This window comes from Netta rufina (genome assembly GCF_964035555.1).
Source record: "Netta rufina genome assembly, chromosome: 1".
Lineage (NCBI taxonomy): Eukaryota > Metazoa > Chordata > Aves > Anseriformes > Anatidae > Netta > Netta rufina.
The window spans coordinates 72,234,924-72,261,279 of record NC_140123.1 but is presented as its reverse complement, the minus strand read 5'-3'; the positions used below and the strand labels follow the sequence as shown (position 1 = coordinate 72,261,279).

The 26,356-nt window shown below is 40.3% G+C and overlaps 1 protein-coding gene across 1 annotated transcript in view; it reads left to right on the top strand.

Moving 5' to 3' along the window:
* Positions 1–26,356, top strand: part of DHRSX (dehydrogenase/reductase X-linked) — a 174,951-nt gene that overhangs the window by 23,682 nt on the left and 124,913 nt on the right. Inside the window, exon 2 of the mRNA XM_084299107.1 lies at positions 13,907–14,014. Coding sequence (XP_084155233.1) covers positions 13,907–14,014 — 108 coding nt within the window. The remainder of the gene's footprint in view (positions 1–13,906; positions 14,015–26,356) is intronic.

Sequence of the window (26,356 nt, the reverse complement as noted above, 5' to 3'; positions counted from 1 at the left end):
ATACTCTCTAATTGCAAAATTAATAGCAGGTAATGATACTATAGAATGATGGGTTCTTATACTGAGGCATACTTCAAGAGCTTTTAATCTGTGTGGTAACTCAGCGTATTAAAAATCTTTGACAATTTTGATGAAGAGCAATTATAGAGCATACACCGTAGCTGCTTTTTGAAGTTAACTAATTCCCTGAGTCCCATAGATCTGCATTAGATTAATGGCCTATAAAAATTTCATTTGAAAATAAGTTTTTCATGGAGGAATAAAAATGTCTAATTTCTTATGAAATCTTTCACAACAACTATCTCTCTCTACTGCAAGGTGGGTACCTTCCTTGTGAAAACTTTGGTACGTATTTCATGAAGAATAGGAAGGAAATTGAAAGAAAATGCACGAGCATGAGGTCGCTTCAGTGTGTGTCAAGAAAGAGGACAAGAGTCTGAAAGGAAATGACTTGTTCCCTAGAAAAAGACTATTGTGAGAGAATTAGACAGTTATACATAGTAGAGGTGAGACTTTTCTGTCTTTGGACTTCTGTATTCCATTTGAAACTCCTGACCTGCTCATGTTATCAAAGAAGAGAAAAATGAGTAAAATCCTATCTTTGGAAAATGAGTGCTACAGTTGTCTTGAAGACAAAAAATATGCATGTCACTTGTACCTTCTCATTCAAAGCTAGAACTGCTTTTAAAGCAGTTTTGTGTAAAGAAAACTGCCCCGTCCAGAGGTTCAGAGGGCTTCAATTAAACTCCCATCTAAAAGAACAGTTCTCTTTTAAAAAAACAAAACAAAACATGCAAAGGTATCTCTTCCATCACTGACTAGTGCTTCTGGAGGCAAGGTGGTGGCCCTGGGATGGCTGAGCAACACACAGCCATGGCCAGGAGCCCTGCTGTCCTCAGGGCCACCCTTTTGGGTGTGTATGTGGAGGGCCGAGGGGATGTCCAAATGGGTGATGTTCTGAGGACAGCCTTCACCACTGCTGGGACTCCTCACTGGGTGTGGGCTGGCCAAAGGAACAAATACATTATCCAGGAGTTGGTTAAAAGAGCATGGAAAAAAAAAAAAAAAAAAAAAAAAAAAGTATGTCTGAGAGGTAGAGGAAGGGATGTCAAGTCTATTTTTCATTTTTTTTTTCATTAACCTACTAGCACCTGAGCATCATCTTGCATTAATGTTGGTGTTGCAATGGCTCCTGATTGTTAGTCACTTCTGAAGATTTTAATAATATGGAAATGTGCTTTTTAACATCTTGTATTTTAATTAATTGAGGGTACCTCAGGGTAGCTTTAAATACCAATTGGTTCATGTCCTGTGCTTCCTGTTAACTACATTTTTCCCAATATTCTTTAATCACTTTGTACCTCTCTTCCTGATTCTAATTACTGAAGCTTTGTGTATGATAACAAGCACTTCAATTCAGAAGTGATTGCACGGCTTTCTGAAGTGAAGTACTCCAAAAACTTTCAATTACCTTTCAAGTCCTGTATACCAACTCATGACTTCTGCTTACTTATTTATGTTTTATGGAAATACCATCACTCTAAAGCCATGGGAAGTGAAGGGGATGGTTGAAGTGGCAGCAGAACATTTTGCCTATTGGAAGAGGCAGATCTGAATGTGACCTTCAGCTGTATGCTCTTAAGCTTGATTGGAATATGGAAATTATGTTCCCTGTCTCTGGGAAGAGAGAAGGTGCAGTTTAAACTACTCTTAATGATCTTGCCAACTTTTTTTTTTTTTTTCTTTTCCTTTTTTAGAATGCAATGTAGTAAGGAAATATTTAAAGAATCGACTTTTCTGATGTATCAGTTGCCCAGTTGCATCTTCCCATCTGTGCTCTGAGCACAAAATGATGGAATAACTAATTTAATCTTTTAATAGTATTTGCTCAGAGTAAGAGCTGTTAGAATTTATAGGCAGTAAAAACAGAAGCTATAACAAAGATATTGGGATTTGTGATACAATATCCTGTGATATCTAGGAGTACAATAGCACTGTCTTGCAAACTATAAATAAAATACTGGTCTTTTGAAAAATCATCATAGTGCAAAGTATGAATTGTTTTCTTTTGACTTTTTAACTCCTGTAGTAAGACGCTAAAAAGCAGATAGCTATATTTTACTTTTGGTGTGGATTTCCTTTGACCATAAGCAAGTAAATTGATCACTCTTTGCTTCAGCTTCTATATGTGAAAGTGTTGACAAATGTTTGATTTTCTGCATTTGGGTAGTAAATATTCTCCAGACTTCAAGGATTATTACAGAACCTTTCTTCCACGAAGGTTGTGGGGGTTTGGCTGCCTGGGTTGATTTATGCACGGTCTGGTATTAAATCAAGATTAGCATCTGATTATTGTCTATTTGTGTGTTTTTTCATTTGTTTGTTTGCTTCTTCTTCTTGAGGATTCTTTCTTTTGAAACAATCAGTCCAGCATTAATAGTGACACTTCATTTATAATGGAGTAATAGACACTTGAAATGATAGAAAAATAAAAAGGATCTTCAAAGAGCAAAGTCACTGTTGTCATCCTGGGTTTTAGGACAAAACTATAACCTAAATGCTAATTTTTCACAGGTAGACATGAAATGTTAGAACTTTCAGAATTTTTGTGGCATATTTCATGCAGACAACAACAGCATTTATTTATTTATTTATTTATTTATTTATTTATTTATTTATTTTGATAGCTGAGTTATGAACTTTCTGAGAGAAAGCATTTTCTGACATTATTTACATTTTGTCTTATTTTCTATTTATTTTATATCTATTTTACTTCTTACAAACTGACCGGCAGCTTTCTGAGCATGATAAGGAGGAATACTACAACTATTGGTAACTTCTAGAGGGTGGGGAAGGGAGCAAAGTCTCTTTAAATGGCAAATGTTTGGTGAAACTGGAAATGGGAGTTATATGGGGAAGGCTTTTTTATGCTCAGGGTATAACTGATGAGGCAGTCAGGCCTGACTGAGAGCAAGAACTTGAAGCTGTTTCTTACCTCCTAAGGGATGTAAACAGTTCTGAGATAGAGCTACATTAGTTGTTTGTAACAGCTTGAAGCCTGGAGAATCTTTGGTTCCTGATACAGAATGAAAAATTCTTCTACTGCCTGTAACTTTTGCAGGATGGGAAAATTCATTTTACAGGTACTAGACTATGCAGAACTATTTCCATTATCCGTATTTTAATCTTCTGGGATGAGCTCTTCTTTTTCATCTCTTATTTCACAACAGGAAAAAAAAAAAACATGATTACAAGATGACATGACTTAAAGAGCATTGGGAAGTTTTACATAAAGTGACATTGCCTAAGGTATTGCACAGTTACATTTGCCCAGAGGGAGGGAGTATGGGAGTAAGTATCAGTAAATCTGTTCAAAAGATAACCAGATGCTTTTTCTTAAATTAAAGATACACCTGTATATAACTTCCCTATCTCTAGTGTGACTGGAGAGAAAGAGAAGAAAGCCAAAGAGTAAGATTTAATAGGTAAATATATAAAAGGAATGAAAGATAAGCAGGGCAGAGAATACATGGCAAATGGAAATCTGTCTTTTTCTATTCTTGTGATAGTATTTTCCCATGTAAGAAATGATATGGGTAAATGGTTTCTTTAAATATATGCATATGTAGGGAATGTTTACTTTCTTTTGGTATTTAGTATTGAGTTCCCTTCGTTGGTATTTTTAACAATTCCATTGATGTTTAACATGCAGGGTGTGGCTATCCAGTGTCTCTAAATAATTATCAGGGTTTCCTCACATTATTGCAATGACCCTGTACTTGTTGTCCTCCATTTTCTCCCAAGTGAAAGAGTTTTATGGCCTCATCCTAGTCCCCAGTTGGCATCTGTCCCCAAGACAAAGTGATTGCATAGTTCAGGAAAATATGCCATGTGCGGTGTATTGCAAGTGAGTGTTTCTGTGCCAAGTATTCTTGCACAAGTTTGTCTACATGTATCAGCCTTTATCTGAAATATTCTTGTTACTTGAGACCGGTGTTTCTCCAGCAAAAACTGGCTCAAGCCTGGAATAGCAAATATGTTTAAGATAAGGAGTAGCGTGCAATGGCAGATGTTGCTTGCTGTTGATGGGTCTTGCTTGATGCATGGGACTTGCAGAGTTGTAACTTTACAAACATAATTTATACTTGTAGATCTAAGGCAACATTTCTGCCTTTTCTTTCTCTTTCTCTTCTTAGCCTCTTCCTCTGCCCCTCCCAGGGATCTAGTGCTCTCCAGTTCCTACAAATGCATGCACTCATGCAGTTGGGAATTTTTCTCCCAGACCAGTCTGTGGGCAAACCTGGATTCCTGATTAATTTTTAGCAGATTTTAATAGCACACTGTGTTATTTCCCAACTGTCTGATTTGTATAATGGTGTGTTCAATCTATCTGTTTGGCACTTGGAAAAATCAGATTCAAATCTGTTATCTTGAGATGAGTTTTGGCTAAAGGAACAAAGTACCCTAGCATGGCAAACGTGGCCAGGAGTGAGATCTAGGACTCAGAACCTGCACCCTCCCTTCTCTTTCTGCTTTCTTTTACCTTAGGGTAGCTCCATATTGGTTGGGATCAAATTTCCTAGTAACTCTCTGTCAAAATCAGCCTGAACTTGTATTGTAAAAAGATCAGATATATGCCTCATCAAAATAAATTTCAATGCCGCTTTGTATCCCTTTGTCTCAGAGAAACCCAGTTCAGAAATGGCAAAAAAACTTCCCAAATTAACCATCGGCTTTGGTTTTCTCCATTCTCAACCTCCTTCTTGAGGGTGCAACATTCAGGATTCTTGGTGTGATAGGTGAAGCTGACCACAGAAGGTCTACACAGACACAGTTTATTGGAGGAAAAGGTTTTTCACAGTCAGAATGAAGACAACTCAAATTAGTACTGAGAATTACCATATATATTGTTTTTGAAAACTGCAATTATCTGTTTCTCTGTGCAGCCCTTCTGGCAAGTCTAGCAGTTTCCAGAAGACTGGGATCAATATTACTGAGGATCCTATTTGACAAGTTAACCAAGAGCACTCGGACTCCAGCACAAAGATGTGTACAAATGCAGCTTCCCTCTGCTCTCCTCACCAGGCAAAGCTTTTCCACTGGCCAACACTCCAGGCATGTGCTCTAGAAAACAGAGCACTGAAAATACGTGTGCAAGGGCAGAGGAAATATTTTTTCTCTTGATTTTGGCAGTAGTTTTCCAGTCGATGGTTACGGTGCCTTGACTTGCACCATCTTTCCACCACCAAGCCTTGGTTGATATGAATCCGTAAATAGCATTTGGCCAAGCTGTCTGTGCAGGTCACTTTGCTGGGCTTTTTTTTTTGCCTTTTGGGCAATACCACTCTAGAGAAATTTATGATTCAGGTACACAAAATTTCTTAGAGCTGTGTCTCTTCCAACTAAATACCTGGGGGAAAGGAGAAAAGAGGGTGTTGAAGCACTTGGAAGTGACCTCTTCGCAACAAAAAAGCCCATGCCTTTGAGAGGTTGATAATCCCTTCTCCTTCCCCGACCCTACCTTATGTACACACTTCTCCCTGTTCCTGCATTCATCCCATCTTTCCAGGAATCACTGGAAGAAATGCAGATAGGTGTGTCATGCAAATGACTTTTTTGGTGCTGCATTCCACCCCCATCCCCCACCCCTCCACCCCACAGTGTTGCTGGAGAGATCTGTTATCACAGGACTTGGGTTTCTGAATGCCAAGAGCTGTTGCTCTGAAGAGCTGCTTTATTTTGGATAGCATTATTTGTCTTTACTAAAAGATCCATCTTTCTGTCCTGTGATGGTGGTGTTGTAACTCTCTTCTTACTACCGCTCCATTTTATTTTGCATCTTTCCTAATATGGGGATTTCTTTTAGCACAGTTCGGCCTTACTGTGGACAGTTTTGGTACGCTGTTGTGACAGTGAACTCTAATAACATGTTGCCTATGCAATACCTCACAGAGCTTTCCAATGCGTTCATGATAGATAGAATGGGAGGGAGGAGAAGCTACTCTGCTTATTAATCCTCTGTAGTACAGCTTTCCCTTGTGTTGAATAAATCAGATGTCCAGGGACAGGTTCTGAAATAGGTTTTGGAAACTTCTTTCTCTGGCTTCTATGAAGGGCTTGTCATCTTCCTTGCAAATGTTATCGCTTTGTCCCTATAAGCAAACTGGCATGTTTGTCGAAAAGCTGAACAAATGCTGTAGCCTTACAGCAGGCTTAAATTTGCTTTTTTGTTTGTTTTAATTGGCAATTTAAATAATTGCATTAGTTTGGCTCAGCTGATTTTTGCTGCTAAATCTGAAGAAATATTGATTGTTCCTGTACTGATGAGGTCGGGAAGAGATGAGGGCACACATCAGCTCCTTAGCAGGACGAGCATGCTGGTATAGCTGCTGTAGCTCCCACTCTCCTGTTTTTTTTTGCCATTTGCTGCCTTGTTGCATTTCAGCTGCTGGTCCAGGCTGCCACGGTAGCTGTTGGCTTGGCCGATGGCATTCCCAGTCCAGGCAGCCCAGGAGAATTGCTGCTGCTGGCACAGTGACTGACAATACTGCTCACGTCCGGGGCCTCTGCTGTGCTGTGGGAATGTCAGCCTCACAGTGCATGGCCTGCATGGGCCTTCCCCCTTAGGATATCCCAGGCTGAAACATGGGGGATGGAGCTTTTATGAATTTCCAGCATTGGTACACATGACTTGTTATTTGTGGCCAGGTTCGTTGGCGCTCAGTGCCTTGCAATCCCTGTGCACCTTGTGAAATGGTTAAACAAGAAACCTTGTCTTGCGGACCCAGGGTTTTTGCTGTGGTTTTGTTGAGTGCTTGTTCACAGCCTGTATTCCCTATCGGTCGGTGTGTGGGAGGCTTCTGAAATTAGGTCTTCCCCTGTGTGCTGAAGTTCTTACAGCTATCCGGCTGCTGTTGTTCCATTAATAGCACCTTGAGATACGATGCCTCTGTAGGGCAAGGGACACATTTCCATGGTTTGGTTTCTCCGGCTGTTCTGGTTCTTCAACACCTTTCCCTTCCCATCAGTAAAGGCAGTACCGGCCTGTCTCCAGTTCCTCTGTTTCTTTGTGACTCCTGACTTTCACTTCTCCTGTGAAAGCAAAGCAAGACAAAGACTTGGAGGTACAAATTTTCAGTTGTGCACGGAGACAGATGCTCATCCTGGGCAAACTGGTCACACTTATACAACGTGTCCAAATGATGGTCATGTGCAAGTGGGTCTGCATGTGCGCATGACAGTTCTTCATGAGCGGAAAGCCAGATGACTGGGAACTGCTGAAACCAGCAGGATGCCACTTTACAGAAGGACTAGTCGGGCTGGTTGCCACCTACCTGGTTTCCAGCCTTAAAAGCCTTCAATCTTGATAGCATGCTGATGTTCCTTAGGAAAGTGATAGGAAGCAGCAGAGGCAGAAAAGATTTTGGTGTGCAAATCCAGGAGGCCCATTTGCATTTGAAAGATCATCTGCACAAGCTTCGGACTCAGAGCTTCCCAAATGGTGAGAGCTTGTGTCATACCAAAAAAAAAAAAAAAGTACACACACACACACATATATATATATAGGCTGGTTTATTCCTTAAGACTTGAGTACCCAGAATTGTCGTCTGTCTTATGTACCTTTTCTAAGTTCTGGTGTGACTTTTTGAGTCTGGACCCTGTGTCCTTGATTTCTGCCAAGACAGACTTTTATGGACGTGTTCCTATAAGGCTCCAACAAATGCCTGTTGCTGGAAGCTGTGTAGATTCCCCAGTCATCTGTCTACCGATTGCTTCTTTCAGCATAAAATGATTTTTTAATTTTTTTTTTTACATCTGCTTTGAAAAAGACATTACTGGCTATAATCTCAGCACTGCCACAGTGTAAATTGGGTGAAAAGAGTTGGAATATTTTGGTATAGGAAAGCATCCTCAGTAATTCAATAGTAAATTGAATTATATGAATTTTTTAGCCAACTAGAAAAACTTGACTGTGCCATGTCCTGTGGTGTTAGATGAGGACTGACAACTACAGTTTGGCCTCCTTGTCTCACTCAGTGCTGCTATAAAGGAACAGCTCCAAATGTGGTACTGTAACTCTGTCATCAAACTAAATATTCATTGTGGCTTCTTTTCTTTTGCCTTTTTTTTTTTTTTTTCCATCTGTGGTTCTGCCAGTTACCTTCAGGGATAGTATTTGCATGTAAATTATTCGGTTATAGGAGGAAGGAAAAAACTAACTGTTAGGATTTGTCTGCAGGGTCTCCTCAGCATAAATGTGACTGAGGTCCCTGTGCCAAGTGCGCGGTTCGGGAGGTGCAGGCTTGGTGCCTCTCAGGTAGCCCCTCTGACCAGCTTGTCAGATGCCTCCAGCAGTGCTCGTCTGTCTTGCCTGATCAGGACTGGAGACCTATTTAGACAATCTAAATTCTGCCTTTGGCCTTCGATGTCTTAAAAAGAGCTTTTAATGAGGAGGTTAATGTAAAGATACTACATGTTAATGTCCACATGACTCATAATATTACACAAAAGCAGATGCTGGATTAATAGGTTGGGACACAGGACTTAAAAACAAACATTTGATGCAATTTGCTTTGTACATTGTAATAAACTTTTAATACATTTTTTTTTTCTTCAAACAGGCTGTGTTATAAAGAATACCAAAGCAATCAACTTTTGAGGAGAGCTCTTTTTCTGGAATGTGCATTGTCTGTATTTATGTAGCACATTTCTCCAAAGAAGACAGTTAGCTTAATGACTCTGGTTTGGTTTGACTACTTCAACCCCCATCCCACTTGACAACTAACCCCTCTCCCTACCCTGGAGTTGAGACTTTGCTGGCAGGAACTGGTCACTGGTACAAGTCTGCACTCTGCTTTCTTTCTCTGTGGTCATAGCAGTTGCAGAGACATCCTGAAAACCCTCAAACTCTCTTAAAGAGCCTCTCAAAAGTTAGTATTTTTTAAAATTACAGAATTGCCTTAAATTCATCATAATACCAACTGTGTGTGAGGACGTGTCTGTACATGGAAGTTATTTCAGATGAAGGAAAAGTATATTTAAAAAGGACAATTATTATTTTAAGATAGTATCATATTTATTACAGAATAATTCTGCTTTTTTTTTTTTTTTTTTTTTTTTCTGCTTTAACTTAATCCACTTGCAAAGTAGATAAGCTTATTTCTTCTGAATACTTTGAGGTGTAGACAGGACCATCAGCCTGGGAGAAGCCTCTGTCAGAATTTGGCTTGATAAATAAGAACTCAAAGACCGCAGGCTAGTTTCTTCGAACACAAAGGGAAATTAACAGCCAGTGCTCGGTCAAGGTTTCTCATTAGCACTAGGGCTGTGCAGTTCTCATGTCCCACGGTGAAATCAGTGGAGCTGCACCCCTGTAATTGAGATTAGTATCTACCTGCTTACCAGGAGCAGAGGCAGAGGGAGACCTGGGATGTTTTAAATGAGGTGCAAGAAGTGCCAGAGAGCATCTCCCTGCCGTGCAAAGCCAGGGGGTCCAGACTGCCTTCTGCCCTCAGGGTCTCACCAACCTCCGGCCAATCTGGCATGCAACATAAAACAGCGTCTGCTGGGAAACCAGGCTGTGCCCAGGGCTGTTTTGGAAGTTTTTTGTTATGTTTTGTTGTGGAAAAGGTGTTTTCACAATGAAAAGTTGTTTCACAACCCTGTATGTGATGGTCGACTTCCAGTAGAAAGAGCACACTGATGGGAGATGGGCTTGTATTGTAGCTGTGGTTGACTTATGTGTACAGCCTGGGTTTGGCCTTGACTCTCTGAGTTGTAAAAACCAGCAGCAAATCAGCAAATTGTCTTCACAGATGTCTTTTGTACATTAAGGTATCTGTCTTGCTGGAAACAGTACACCCTTTCCACAGATTAATGAGTTTAAGATTAATAAAAAAACTAAACTTGAGAATTAGGAAGGGTTGTTGTTTTCTTTTGTTGGTGGTGTGTTGGTGAGTTTTGTTTGTTTCTGTTTGCTTTTCTGGAAGATGTGTTTCAATTTTCAATGTGTTTCCCATTTTGGATTAAGTCAACCAATATACTGAGACACTGTAGTGTTCTGTCTATTCAAAACCATGTTCTCTGGAAGTTGTATATTGTACCTACTGTAAATAAAGCAGATACTGGCCATTTACATTTATGTCTGTAGCCCTCATTTCTCCTTCCCCAGGTGTTCTGTGATATAGGATCTCACTGAATGCATTTCTGCAATAAAGCCTGTCCGTCTGTTTTGATCTGCCTTGCAAGCTGGTAACGTACCTGATTTGAGTGGCCATTGGGACCAACCACTGCCATTTTCTTTGCATTTTATCCTCATGGATAGGATAGGAGCAAACATTTTATTTCACTGTCCTCTGCTAAACCCCACTTTGTCATAGCAATACCTGCTATCACATTGCTTTACTGACTTCTCCTTCACGTTACCACCTCTTCCCTATTCCTGACTTCTTTTTCTCCTTTTCTTTCTCTCATTTTCTTCTAAATGAATTAATTTTGCTCTGAAATAAAGCTTCTTATTCACTAGGTGGGTATAATGGTGCAGTAACTGAAAATGAATGATAGCATGTGTATGCAATGTGTAAAATACAAATCTCAGGTTGGCAAGGTGGTGAAAGGGGAAGAAGCAAGAGGAAGCATGGGGAGCTGGAAGAGGAGGAGAAGGTACTCACGCCTAAATAAAAGCAATTTCTTTTGAGGAAATACCTTTTCTTGTTGCTGGAGTGTTTATTTTTTTCATTTATAGTGAAACAAACAAAAATGGAAATGACTTCATTGTCCTTTTTGCTTTGGATTTTATACCCAAATAGGTGAAACAGTGTGATAAGCAGGAATGGAGTTATGGGGAAGGAAGCAAATGTTATGGTTGTGTAGCTTGGTTTACCAGCTATCATAGGTCAATTTTCACTATAGTTTATGATTTGATTGATTAAAATGTAAGAGAATACTTAGTGGACTTATTTAGCTCACATTTTTTGCCTTCTAGTTGGCATTCTCTTTATAAGCACATGCACACATGCAGAATTTGTACATGTTGCTGTCATGCCCACAGTGGCCTTTCCTGCTCTAACATGAAAGCAATGCTAATGTTCCTTGTCTGAATGTAAGCCTATTCAACCCTTCAGGGAGCGCCGTAGAATGGGTCTTTTGGTGTGGACTCAGTTGGACTAAGGAGTGTTTGCTTTGTAAGAGGTGCTTTGAAAGTGACTTGAACTTTCTGAGCTAACAGACCTGAACCAGGATATAAGAAACATTAGTATTGGTGTGGGAAGGTCATATTTCACTTCTCAGTGAAGTGCTAGAGTTACTTTTTGGGGAAGAAACTTTTTGGGGAGAACCCAGAATTTGAATCTCTGCTACAGTGCATTAAGAGGTGCCTCTTTGCTCCAATACATGCCATTTTCCTTCTCAAAATCCCATCAGTTCTGGAGCCATTCTTGCTCTTTTCCTTGTAGTTTCTTTCCTTGCCATTGGTTTCAGGGTTACCTGCTGCCTATTTCCCTGTTGCTGGGTAAGAGACCTGTCCACTTTCACATCTCCGTCTGTTCAAGGGAATGTGTTCATGTTTTCTCGTTGTCTAAAATGGCAACCATGTTGAACAATACACGCATATTCCTCTCCTTTTTTGGGTACCCAAATTATTCAGGCACTGATTTTCACTCAATGGCTAAAAAGACTGGAAGTTACATCCTTGCCAAATTTCAAATGTATCCAGTCATGCATGAAGCTTTTCAAAAACTTGGATTACAGTGGAAAAAAAAAAAAAAAACACAATAAATTCTTCCTCTTTATTTATTTCCTTCTGCATTTTTAAAAAATGCAATAGCTTTTTTTTTTTTTTTTTTTTTTAAACTCTTCACTGACTGAAGACAGACTAGGAAAACATTCTCAAAACATTCTCTAAAAAAAGCTAAGATCAATATAATTGGAAAAGACTACACAGAGTGGAAAATTTAACAATTATTTAATAACAGGTCTAACTTTAATTTCTAAGCCTAGCTATTGAAAAAAAAGTGTAGGCATTTTATGTAGAGTTTATTGTGATAAATATTTTTGGTGGAAATTGCAGGGCTGCTTATGTAACTAATTGGAAACATTTGAAAGCTCTTGGCCAAGGTTTTTTTAGCACAAATTATATTTATTAGGATACATAAATGCAATAACATCACTGTAAGAGGAATTAACTTTCAAATAATTGCAAATAATTCCCACTCTACATGGATGGGAAGAATCAAGTAGTTACCTGAACAGAACAGAAATTCATGTTGAATTGTACTGGAAATAACTGTGTATTTAAGAAAAAGTGAAATCTGGGAGTTGCTATGAAGAAAGAACCTTGTATCAGCACTAACTCTGTGTTTCATAACTATACGAAATATGAGACTGTGTTATACAACAAAGCAATCCCCTAAAAACCTAGAAATCAAAACAGAAAGTCCTTTGATAGATGAAAGTCAGCATCGTTTTAACATTTGTTACTTATAACATTGCCTACAGACACTGCACTGTGGCAAAAGGAAACATTCAGCGCCGTTTCCCCTGTACAAATATCAAGCAGCTTGTTTTAAAAAGCAAACAGAAACTCACCTTGGTATCCTAAAGACCACACGGGATTCACATGAAAGATTTGCCAACTCATCAAAAATCATATTTGATATTTGACCTAATTTATGCCAACCCCAAACAGTTAAATTAAACCACCTGCGTGACAACCTTTGCTCTCATTTGGCTGGAGCGCTCACGGTAGAGCACGAACGTTTCCTACCAGGCTGAGTTGTGCAATCTGCACCCATGCATCCACTTGCCTTTGTGGCACTGAGGAACATGGTGAAGTGACAGGACCCAGTAGGGCAGGTTGATGGTTGGGTTCCACCATCTTGAAGGTGTTTTCCAACCTAGATGGCTCGAGGGCTCTCCTTCCCAGGCATCCCTACAAGGACGTCTCTGAGTGAAGTTTTCGCATCATCCCCTCCACAACGAGGGCAAAAGCAACTCATTTTCAGCATCAGTACGGGCTGCGGAGTTCCACTGCCTGTTGGCTCATTTTAAGGCTCAGTGGGAGGCAGGGGTCATAGTCTTTGCCCACCCTTGGCAGAGGGATTAATCTTCATCTCATGAATTTGGAGCACGTGCCCTACCCAGCTGGCCACGTCTTATCGTTGGTTCAAAAGCACTTGTGAAGGTGCAGCCTTTGTGCAGCCATCCATGGGCAGCAGAAATGTTGGCTTTGGTGGTGAGGGCCTGTGGTGTATGGGAAAAGCAGATTTGTTTTTTAATGCAAAAATTGGCTCCTAATTTCTTTGGGGGCCAGGAGCCTGCAATTTTCAACAAGCAGAGTACTCAATTATGCAATTAAATTAGGTGGACTGGCTTCTACCCTTGCTTGGACATGTCTTCTTTGGCTGAGCTTCTTACTGTGTCCCCCATACTCCTGGTGAAGTGAATGTAGGACTCTGTCCTTTGTCATTCAAGAAGCTTGCAGGATTTTATGCTGCCAATTGAATTTTTTCCCAGCGTGCAGGAAATAAACAATCCCCAAGCTGACTTGTAACAGCTGTCATGCTGCTCCATAACAAAGTTAAGGTAAAAATCTTGAAGGGTAGATTATTATAGGATAAAAAAACGCATGCAAATAGAAATGAGTAACTTTCGGGTCTGAATTGGATGTTTATCTTTTGCATCATCAACCTCAGTCTTTCGTGAGCTGCTAGTACTAGAAGATTACAGTGCAGTAGATGACACCAAATATTCCGTACCTTCTATTCCCACACAGAGCTTGCTTTCAACATTGTTTACTGGCCTGGGTAGAGTGGTCTGTTAAGTGTGTGCCTCTTCCAAATGCATCTTAAATTCTTAATCAAGTTACTACTGTGAACTAACCTTACATTATTTCTTTTTCTTCCTATAGCTTTCCCTACACAAAATGGAAAGGTTGCTATAGTGACTGGAGGTACTAAAGGAATTGGTTACCAAACTGCGAAGCATTTGGCAAGACTTGGCATGCACGTTATAATAGGTACAGTCATTATTTTCCTAATATTAATATATTTATTTGTGTTTCAGAATATAGATTTTTTTTCTTTTAAGGAAGATTTTCTTTCCAGTACAATTGTAAGTATGTAAGGGGAAAGCTCATGAGGGGAGGAGTTTTTCTAGCTTTTAGCACAAATAAAGATTTGCTTTCTGTTTTGCTTTGCAAAACTTTATAGAGAAGTGGATTATTTATTTATTTTTGTGCAAAACCTGGAAGACTTAAGCTACCTTATGTTAAAAGCCAGCAATTATGTCATGAAAAAGACTTTAAAATATGTGCATTACAAAGATATTTTATTATCTTGGAACTGATTTCCTTAACTGAGTATGAACTTGAACTTTAGGGTACACATTTTCATTAAGAGGAAAACTGATGAAAGCCTGGAAGGAACATTCCAGCATGTAGTGGGAATTCTGTTCCTTTGTATGATAGAGAAGAGGAAACATTCATAACTTCAAACATGTAAAAATTTCACATCTACTCCTCAGCTTGTCACTGTACGTGACCCTTGTACTCCAGGCAGGGAAAGAAGTAGCTTGAGAGGTTTGTTCTTGTCAGTCTGAGATAGGATGTTCCTGTTTCTCTCCATTGATTATAAGGAGCTTATAAAGTGGCTATGATTGAGAAGTCATTTAGATATCTAAAGTTAGGATAGTTTAAACCCTGTTGGAACTCCAAAAATGTCCTGAGCACAGAATTTCTTCTCTATGCTACAGATTTAGTGAGATTTTGTTCCCATTTTCTGAAGCTTTCTGTGCTCCTACTAAATATATCTACTACATATTTATATAATAATTTACAGAACACATATATAAATAAATAAATGAAATAAATAAATGTCTACTAAATCAGTATGTAGCTATGAATAATGATATTCTTGACACACTGTATTTTGCTCCATTATTCTTTCCTTAACTAGATTTCTACATTTCTTCTTTAACTTTTAAACTGCAAGGTCACTGAAGGTCAGTATTTTGTAACACACTAGTGAGCTAGTGGTGACTTTTTATTTAGCTTTTATACAGAACAGGATCTTTCTAAGGTTTTGTATACACATCTTTTGAAAAAAATACACAAACAAGCACACAGTAGCCATGTATTATTCTCAGTGCTGTGGAGTTAGTAACACTAATGGACTTGCCCTGGAAATGTACAGGTGTAATGCAGAATACCACTTACTCATACATGTTTTAATAGATGTGTCAAAACCAAGCATCTGCAAAATGCAAACAGATGCTGCTATACGTAGCTAGATGATAGATGTAGCTAATGTCAGCATTAATATTTCACTAAAGAAGTATATTTTCATGTTAAAGGTGGAATGGAGAAATGGACTCTGTTGGAAAACAAGAAGGCCAGTTTTCTTTTCTTTGCATAGTGTCATGGAAGCGTAGAACATTGCTACTTCTTTGAGGACTTACTTTACATCATTTAATGTTTAATGTTTAGTAGTTTTCATATAACAAAATTCAAAGCGAGATCTTAGGGAAAATGAAGGGTATATTTATTTACAGAATCATTAAATAAACTGATTTTGCCCACTCATAATCACCTTTGTATAGATTTCATTTACTCACACCCATACTCCTACAAGCCCCAACATGTGTGTGCACAGTGGTCTGGTGAGCATCACTTGTGTGCAGCGTGGGACTAGGCATGTCAGCTACTGAGCGTTTATCCTGGCTTTGTGGTCCTTGATTGGAAATGACAAGGTAGTTTATGGACAGATCTTTTATGCCCTTCAGGATTCATCAGCTCTTAGTCTGTCCTTTGTTTGGGGTATACAGACTATGTCTGGGCTAGCAGGAAAAGTAATGGTAGAGGTGATATGCCACAACACTGTTGTTGTCTTCCTGGCGTCAGAGTGCATGGTCATCTGCTGGCAAGTCTAGACATATACAACACAGGAGCGGTGTCCTTGAAACGTGTCCTTTATTATCAAAAAAGGACATTCTTTTAACTCTTTGCTCTGATGTTTCTTCTGGTGCTTGCAGACGCACACATTTCCATTCGCTCTTAATTTGTACCAACCTTAATATTTGCATTATGAATCTCTAGAAATGTAAATTAATGAAATTAATTATAGGAAGCATTTGATGAGTAAGAATTTCAACTGATTTAATTATTTCAGCCAAACTCTGACCTAAACACTGAGTCTGGTGAGTCAGAGACATCTCCTTTGCCTGTGAAATTCTTCAGAGCAAGGAAGCCCTGTCAGTAGAATGAATAGTCACAGGGTTTGTTCCAGCTACAAGATTAAAACAGTCTCAAAAGCACATTAAATACAATGAACTTCCATTCTTGTTAACTGTAGACCCCAAGTGTCCAGAGTATGCTTAAAATACCTCTTGGTACATCAGCACATTCAGCTTCAGGACACACAGGCAAAGCATTAAACCTCAATTAAGACAGCAAGTGTGCTCAAATTTTCCATTGTAGGAATGTTTTCACTGTATGTTTGCATGTAGCCGTGAACATATGTGAAAAAAGTGTGATTTTTAGGTGAATTTAGGCTTGGAAGGGGGATCAGACTCACGTTTAGCTCAATTTTGCTCATTCACTGAAGACTTTTCTCCCATTGCAGGGACTAAGTAATGGGAATGTTTAGCAATAAAGAATGATGTCCCTGCAGCGGGCAAATGAGTCAAATCCGAATGTCCAATGTGAAGATGATTCACCACTTGTGATGGATGTGATTTTGACTCCATTTCATGTTTTAGAGGAGTCAATGTTTGAAATAACATACTTTTAAATCCCATCTACAAGTGGAACAAGTGAAAAAATAAGTGTTAAGTATTCTACCTTGCGGAATATGAATAGTCACTGTGTAAAAAGGCAATGGTTTCCCTTAAAGCATTTTCAGCAAGCAGTAATACAGTGCTTTTACAGCTTCTTACTTTCCAGCCCCAGCACGGCTGCACAAGACTCCTTTCTCCCACCAATGGTCTCTCTCTGCAGATACTACTAGCTCTGCCCTCAGTCTCTTGATGGGAAAAAGGTCAGTGTGAATGCTGAAATGATAAAAGGAATTTTCTACAAGTTAGTTTTTAGGTTTCATTGTGGCTTTTTGCAACATTGTGATAGCATTGCTCACAGTGAACAGGGCTTTTACTGCAGGAAAAGCTGGGAGCCCGGCAAGGAAATCTACTGCCAGTGGTGGGCTTTTGGAGTCAACCAAGCTGGGAGTTCGTGTTCCCTGTTACCCAATTTGTTACCTAATAAATAAGCTTTCATTTTATTCTTCAGATGAGGCAAATGACAAGTCATTTTTGTTGTCTGTTTGTCAGGAGCTAATACCGAAGATGGTGTTTTGTTTGGGATTCCAAATACATATGCTCTTAACAATAAGGACATCAAAAATCAAGGTGTCCCAGTCACTGTTATGATGACCATCTTGGTTCAGTTCTGATTCACAGTATTGTCCACAGTTTTGTGAGTCTGAATTTATATTGATTAGAAGCATAAACTCTTTGTATCCTTTCCATCCTTCATCACGGGGGTGAGTGCATGTTAAAATACTGACTTTAAAAAGGAGAGTTTTGGTTTGTTCCTTCCCACCCCCAAAAATTAATAAAAAAAAAAGGGGGGGGGAAGTGTGGCAATGTCTAGTATAGAATCTTTATATTTTTGTCTGTAAATGGTGAATGAAGATCAAAAGATTTCCATCTTGACAATGTTATACATGTGCTGCTTGTTATAAAACACCAGGTTCAGGGCAGTGTAATCAGTCTTCAGTGTCTGAGTATATCAGTGTCACAGTTTTCTTAGACAATCTCACATTCTAAAGGAAACAGTCTCATTATATATATAAATGTATGTATATATTCAAGTGATTTATCTAAGGAATGAAATTTTGGCATAAATAAATGTACTTCATAGCGAGACTCAGCACTTCTTTGTGACCTCTGTAAGCCCTATGAGAGACCAAGAAGGAGATATTTCTGTCATCTCTTTCATTCACATTAGTTTCCAGTTTTCAGGCTGGACTCTCTGCACTACATATCAGACAATTCTCATATGATATAATACTACAAAGTAACTTTAGAAGGATAATTAAACCCTATCAAGATGGTAAAATTATTCATTATCAAAGACAGCTTGATTTAATTTCAATTACTTAAATTTTATATGGGATACTTTAATAGTCTTTTCTTACTGTAGACAGATGTATGAGATGCTTGAATATTTTTAATGTTAATACCGCTCCAGTATCTTATATGTCCCATGCATAGCCCAGAGGACTGACTGCAGCTGAGAGTTCAGAAATCCTAAGTATATGTCTTGGGAAACCTGTTTGATTAATATTTGCATAATATCTTGAAAATACCTATCATGGGACAATGGTATTCTCTGGATACGATAAAATGGCAACAGAGGATTGACCAAGTTTGTTGGATTTTATTGTAACTACACACACTGATTACCTGTGCAATTAAGCCTGGGCAGCTTAAGTAAGAGTAAGCAAGGTAAAGGGAAAAGCCATTTGCTATGAAGGCAAGGCACAATAGAATCATTAAGGTTGGAAAAGACCTCCAAGAACATCTGATCCAACCATCACCCTACCACCAATGTCACCCACTAAACCATGTCCCTAAGCACCACGTCCAACCTTACCTTAAACAACCCCAGGGATGGTGACTCCACCACTTCCCTGGGCAACCCATTCCAATGCCTTTCTGAGAAGAAATCACTCCTAATTTCCAACCTAAACCTCTGCTGGTGCAACTTGAGGCCATTCCCTCTAGTCCTATCACTGAGAAGAGGCCAACCGCCAGCCCCCCACACCTTCCTTTCAGGCAGTTGCAGAGAGCAATGAGGTCTCCCCTGAGCCTTCTTTTCCCCAGACTAAACAACCCCAGCTCCTTCAGCCACTCCTCACAGGACTTGTGTTCCAGGCCCTTCAACAGCTTCATAGCCCTGCTCTGGACACGCTCCAGGGCCTCGATGTCCTTCTTTTATTGAGGGGCCCAAAGCTGAACACAATACTTGAGGTGCAGCCTCACCAAAGCTGAAATATACCATATATTTCAGCTATTATACATGTGTATATATATGTACATACATATCACAGAATCACAGAATTTCTAGGTTGGAAGAGACCTCAAGATCATCGAGTCCAACCTCTGACCTAACATTAACAAGTCCTCCACTAAACCATATCACTAAGCTAAACATCTAAACATCTTTTAAAGACCTCCAGGGATGGAGACTCCACCACTTCCCTGGGCAGCACGTTCCAATGCCTAACAACCCTTTTGATAAAGAAGTTCTTCCTAACATCCAACCTAAAACTCCCCTGGCGCAACTTTAGCCCATTCCCCCTTGTCCTGTCACCAGGCATGTGGGAGAACAGACAAACCCCCACCTCGCTACGGCCTCCTTTAAGGTACCTGTAGAGAGCGATAAAGTCGCCCCTGAGCCTCCTCTTCTCCAGGCTGAACAAGCCCAGCTCCCTCAGCCGCTCTTCATAAGACTTGTTCTCCAGACCCCTCACCAGCTTGGTCACCCTTCTCTGGACTTGCTCAAGCACCTCGATGTCCTTCTTGTAGCAAGGGGCCCAAAACTGAACACAGTACTCGAGGTGTGTACTCACATAATATAGTATAGCATAATATAGTATAATATACCAGTACTATAAAAGATTAGTCTTAGGGCTGATAAGCAACAGTCAGGGAAGCTGTCGACCTCACATGTTCTCTGTTACAATGCTGGATGTCTCCTTCACCAGGCAGCACCCCAGGCCAGCCATCAGGAGCTACCCTGAGCTCGAGTTGGGGAGCTGCTTTTACAGGGCTGTGACTTTCAGTTGTCTGACTGACCTGCTAATACGAGTGTCTCAGGTGTGTTTCCATAAGGCTGCTGCTCTGTGAACAGCTGCACTGTTTGCTGTGTGTCTACTGTTGGGTGAACAGTCTGTCGATATCCCTGAGGACGTTGTCTAGACTGTTCTTGAGCGACTGAGTGGGTCAACATAGCTGTGAATTGCTTGTGAACAGTACATTGATATCTTTAAGGACTACCACATGATAAATCACAGATTTATCAGTGTAAGTTGGTACTGGAAGCAAGTTGCATGAGCACTCTTTTGTCCTGTTGTCACATGCTATACCTAAGGAAAGGAGCATCTCACCACACTATCAAACAGCAGTATATTTTATGTTAGAGTTTGGAGAAATTAAAACCAAGGTCAGTTTGTAAAACAGACTGAGAACCTAGATATAACAGTTCTGGTGTCTGTATAAAAGAAAACTATGCAGAGTTAGTAACTCCCAGTCAAGGGGTTTTCAAACAGTCCCAGCACTCTGAGCAAACTGAAATACTTCTCGTGTCTGCTTCAGTATTTTATCTACTAACCTTCAGTGCTGGAGCTGCATCGCTCTTAATCTTGGTTTATTTTATACTATTGGAACTTTGTTTTTAAAATTCATGACTTCAGGTTATTTCAGTGTTGTGGTTCCACTCGAGTGGGCAGCCGAGCTCCACCAAAGCCGCTCTCTCATTCCCCCTCCTCAAAGAGGAATGGGGAGAAAATATGTGAAAAGGGCTCAAGGGTTGAGATAAGGACGAGAAAATCAAGCAATAATTATTGTAACGGGCAAAACAGACTCGGCATAAGGAGATAGTAAGATTTATTGCTCATTACTAACAAGCTAGAGAAGTGAGAAACAAAGGAAAGAAACCAAAAGCACCTTCCCCCCCCCCCCCCATTCACCCTCTTCCACCTCCTCCCCCCGAGCGGCGCAGGGGAACGGGGGAATGGGGGTTATGGTCAGTCTACAGCGCTTCTCTGCTGCTCCTTCTCGGTCACTCTCGTCCCCTGCTGTGGGGTCCCACCCACGGGATGCAGTCCTTGATGAACTGATCCAGCGTGGGCTTCCCACAGGCAGCAGCTCTTCCAGAACTGCTCCCCGTACCACGGGGTCCATCCCTCAGGAGAAAACTGCTCCAACCTGGCTCCCCTACGGGCAGCAGCTCCTGTCGGGTCACCTGCTCCTGCGTGGGCTCCTCTCCACGGGCTACAGGTCCGGCCCGGAATCTGCTCCGGCAGGGGTCTTCCACAGGCGGCAGCCTCCGTTGGTTCAGGGCCACCTGCTCCACCGTGGTCTCCTCCACGGGCTGCAGCATGGAACCCTGCTCCACCGTGGCACTCCATGGGCTGCAGGGGGACATCCTGCTTCACCATGGTCCTCACCACAGGCCGCAGGGGACTTCTGCTCCAGCACCTGGAGCACCTCTCCCCTCCTTCTGCACTGACCTTGGTGCCTGCAAGGCTGTTTTCTCACTCCTCTACTTTCTCAGCTGCTGTGTGGTGCAGCGTTTTTTTCCCTGTCTTAAATATGCTCTCACAGAGGCGCAAAACAACATCGCTTATTGGCTCAACTCTGGAAAACAATGGGGCCCTTCCCAAACATGGGGCAGCTTCTAGATCGTTCTCACAGAAACCACCCCTATGGCCCCCTGCTACCAAAACCTTGCCACATAAACCCACTACATTGTTTGCGTTCATACATTTCAAAATAATCTTAAAGCAAATTAGCCAAGCTGAAATGCCCATTTGAAGACTGTGTCATATCTTACTGCATGTGAATTTTTATAATAAATTAGACTTCAAGTTCTGATCAGTCCTCAAAAATTAATTATGCTGAGGAAGTAAAAGAAAGAACTGGAATTTGTTAGTTCTAGATTTCCTATAATACTTAGTAAAATATAGGGTGTTTTTTTTGTTATTGTTTTTTTGTTTGGTTGGTTGTTTTTGTTATTTAATTGTAAAACTAGAAAGTATGCAGCTAAAAAGATACAGTGTTTATGAATAGTATGTTGATTATTATGAACTGTGTAGAAATAAAATACCACCCATCAGAAAAGAAATAAGCCACTGTGATTAAAAACAAAGTTTCTTGATAGAATAAAAGTATTTTGGGACTACTATCTTTTGCATTGAACCTTAACACACCCTTAATGTAGTAGAAGCGTAAGGTGAGCAAATGTGCTTGGTAGGCATTTTTAGAAAGAACATTGTGCATAGTCCAGTGAATATGGAAAAAATCACAGGTATTACAACAGACACAAAATTAAATTTGTGATGATAAACTTTGAAAGAGTCACTGCAGTTTTTCTTATCATGGTAATTTAAACAGCCATTTGAATTCATTTAATTTTGATTTTCAAAATCTTTTGTCAAGGCTTATGATTCAACTTTGGGATGAAGCAAAGGGACTCCTGATCCTGTAGATGTGTGTTCAGTACATTTATAAAAAGTACAGAAAAAAGCTAAACAGTGAGATAATACATTTTGTGCAAATGTGTTTGCACATTATTAAGGGATTTGAACATCTGACACACCAGGAGAGGCTGAGAAAGCTGGGACTGTTCAGCCTGGAGAGGGAAAGGCTTAGGGGAACCTTAAATGTAAGTATAAATAGCTGACAGGGGTAGCAGAGAAGATGAAACCATGCACTTCCCATCAGAGCCCAGTGACAGGACCAGGACAAGATGCAATGCAGACAAAATGAAGTACAGAAAATTAAATGTAAGCATAAGAAAATACATATATATATTTTTTTTCCTTGAGGGTGGTCAAACAGGGGACACAGCCCTGAGCAACCTGCTGTAGCTGACCCTGCTCTGAGCAGAGGGTGGGACTGGAGGGTATCCAGAGGTGCCTTCCTGCCTCAGCCATGCTCTGAACTTGTGAAATGCTAACTACCATGAAGAACAATGAAGAATCTCATATTATTAAATGACTGGGTGATGACAGCATGGGTGAATACTGAGACTCAGTAAATCCAAATACTGCATATGAGGAAAGCCAACCACAGCTGTATATTTACAAGAATAGGATCCAAATTAACTACTACCACTCCAAAAATAACAATAATAAGAAAATAATTTGTGATTTACTGTTGAAAGTTCTCTGTAAAGCATCTTCAATATTTAATGCCTGTCAAAAAGGCAAATAAAATCTTATTACTTAGCAGGAAAGAAAACAAAAACAAGATGTGAAGTGTCCTCTTCCTTTGTAGAAATTATTGTTTGAGCTTGTTGTAAATACTCAAAAGGAGCCTGGTAGAACTGGAAAAAAGCAGAGAAGGATGATGAGGAATATGGGATAGCTTTGTGCAAGGTGGGGCTAATAAACAAAGGTTCTTCCGCTTGCAAACAGATGACTGATGTGTGATATCATAAAGGCTTGTATAATTATGAGTGTTACAGAGAAAGTGAATAAGAAGTGGTTATTTTCTCTCTATTATACACAGAGTAGCGAACATCCAACAATTTAAAAAGAGGAACAACTGAAGTATGACCTTTCTAATCCAATTAACTGTGTCATTAAATCACAGACTTTGTTGTCCCAGAACTCTTTGGAGGCCAAGTGCTTGAATGAATTGAAAATGTGATGAGATGAAGAAGTGGAGGGTAGGTTCACAGAGAAGCTAGGAGTAACCTCTGATTCAGGAAACCTCTTAAACTACTTGCTTCTGGAATGGTGTATCAGAAAACTTCACTCTAGTTTTAATGCTGACACTGACACTTTTTTCAGCACCTGCTACAGGTTGTTGTTGGAAACAGCACTTTTCTGGTTGTATCTTTGGTTTGATAAACAGGGGCATTCTCACATCTTCTCTTGGAACAGTTGGGGCTGCTGAAACTTAGGGCAAGAATGATGATTTGTTTTCTCTTTGGAAACTGACCTCCTCCTCCTTACTCAGTTTTGCTTCTTTTCTCAAAAGCAAGCTCTCAGTGATATTTTTGCCTTTCATGTCAAAAAGGCATGTATTAAATTGTGAGTGCAGTACAATGGATGACAAAGTAATGGATGACAAAGGCCATGTGGTACGTCTAGACATAAGGAAGCTGTGTGTCACTTTCTCAATGCCTTTTTGTACCAGGACATATCCTTATACCTGGCTTTGTTGAACAACAAATTAATGACTTGGAAATTTCATGGGTGAGAGACCTATATTCTTTTTTCCTAAGCAAGACATTTTTTCATACAAGACTTTACAGATTTCTCATTGTTAGAGCTTCTGGGGGGCAGTCTTTTGTCTCTCTGAGGCACTGTTATGCAACGCCACGCACACTCACAAAATCATAATCTATACCACTAGCTGGTATGATTTTTTTCTTCTTTTTTTTCTGGCAACTTTGGGTGCTCTTGCAAGCCCAGTCTTCCGGCCTGTGCTCCACTTGGATCAGTTCCCTTCAATCATATTATAGTAGCATATTAGGATTATGCTACTCTGAGGAGACTCCTTAATTCAAATTCACATTTGGAACCTCTTGTGTGTTCTGTTGCACAAAGACACCTAACCATCACCATGTGTAACTTCTTAATCGTATGGTATACCAACTTTATTACCATACTACCAAGCTTCTCCTGGCAATGAGCATATGCGTTAGAGTTTGTAGACACCACTTCTAAACTTGGATTACTTGAAGTGATTGGTGAATATCTTTGCATTACATGTACCACATCTGCAAGTCAACTTTCCTGCTACCCTCCTACCTGAGAGCTGAGCATTGGCTCCCCTCCCCTTTCCAAAACACCATAGCCAAAGTGGAGCAGTGGGGAGGGCCACAGGGCAGGCTGCTAACCCTGAAAAGCTATTTAGTTTTAGAGATTAACTGCTATATAATTATGGCTAAATAAGAAAAGGGGGTTGCTGCCAACTGAGAGCCACGCTGTGGCAAAGGGTGGCCCTCAGCCTCCAGGCTGGAGGGGTTGGATGTTTCTCTGATCTGCCATGTCCTGAGTATTTTGGATTTGCTCAGTGTCCATTTCAGGAGCTTTTTATTTGTGCTTTGGCTTTGTGTTCATTTGTTGAAAGTCATGAAAATCTCCCTTTGCTAATTCTGGCTTATAAAATTTGTGCTTTTATTCTTTCCAGGCAATCTTAAGCTTCACAGGCTGTATTGTTGTTCACAGATTATTCTAAATGTCTTTCTAATGCCTTGCAGTGCACTCCCTTCAGAGGTCAAGATGGTAAATTCCCATTTCTATTAAAAAAAATTATGCAAAAAGCCTTGCTTTTTGTCAGAATCAATTTTGTACATTAGTTATGAGTTATTGGTGATTAGCAATTATTATTTTGGAGAGATTTTCACCTTCTAAGGAATTAATAATATTTTATAAAGAGCACGTAAATATATTAGTACCCCTTAACTAGCAACAGTGTAAGTGTTTCTGTAATGTACAAATTCATTCATCCATGCCAGGCTTCTGGGGGCTGTATTTTTGCCATCCTTATTCAGGCTGAGCAATACTCTGTGACAGTTCTATTGAAATCCCCGAAACAACTTCCAGAGTTAGAATCTACTTAAACTGATTAAGATGACAGAGTCTGACCTTTAGGGTAAGATTCAAAGCCTCCTACTGGTGATAAGATTTTTTCTGTGTACTTCTGTGGTGTCTTTAGTTCAATGTGCTTTGACTTGTGACATTTGTGTAGAAAAATGTTGAAGAGGAGAGTCATTTTTTGGACTAAAAGTTGTATTTGAATTTATCTTTTTTTCTTTTCTTTTCCTTTCTTTTCTTTTCCTTTCTCTTCTCTTCTCTTCTTTTCTCTTCTTTTCTTTTCTTTTCTTTTCTTTTCTTTTCTTTTCTTTTCTTTTCTTTTCTTTTCTTTTCTTTTCTTTTCTTTTCTTTTCTTTTCTTTTCTTTTCTTTTCTTTTCTTTTCTTTTCCCTTCCCTTCCCTTCCCTTCCCTTCCCTTCCCTTCCCTTCCCTTCCCTTCCCTTCCCTTCCCTTCCCTTCCCTTCCCTTCCCTTCCCTTCCCTTCCCTTCCCTTCCCTTCCCTTCCCTTCCCTTCCCCTTCCCTTCCCTTCCTTCCCTTCCCTTCCCTTCCCTTCCCTTCCCTTCCCTTCCCTTCCCTTCCTTCCCTTCCCTTCCCTTCCCTTCCCTTCCCTTCCCTTCCCTTCCCTTCCCTTCCCTTCCCTTCCCTTCCCTTCCCTTCCCTTCCCTTCCCTTCCCTTCCCTTCCTTCCCTTCCCTTCCCTTCCCTTCCCTTCCCTTCCCTTCCCTTCCCTTCCCTTCCCTTCCCTTCCCTTCCCTTCCCTTCCCTTCCCTTCCCTTCCCTTCCCTTCCCTTCCTTCCCTTCCCTTCCCTTCCCTTCCCTTCCCTTCCCTTCCCTTCCCTTCCCTTCCCTTCCCTTCCCTTCCCTTCCCTTCCCTTCCCTTCCCTTCCCTTCCCTTCCCTTCCCTTCCCTTCCCTTCCCTTCCCTTCCCTTCCCTTCCCTTCCCTTCCCTTCCCTTCCCCTTCTCTTCTCTTCTCTTCTCTTCTCTTCTCTTCTCTTCTCTTCTCTTCTCTTCTCTTCTCTTCTCTTCTC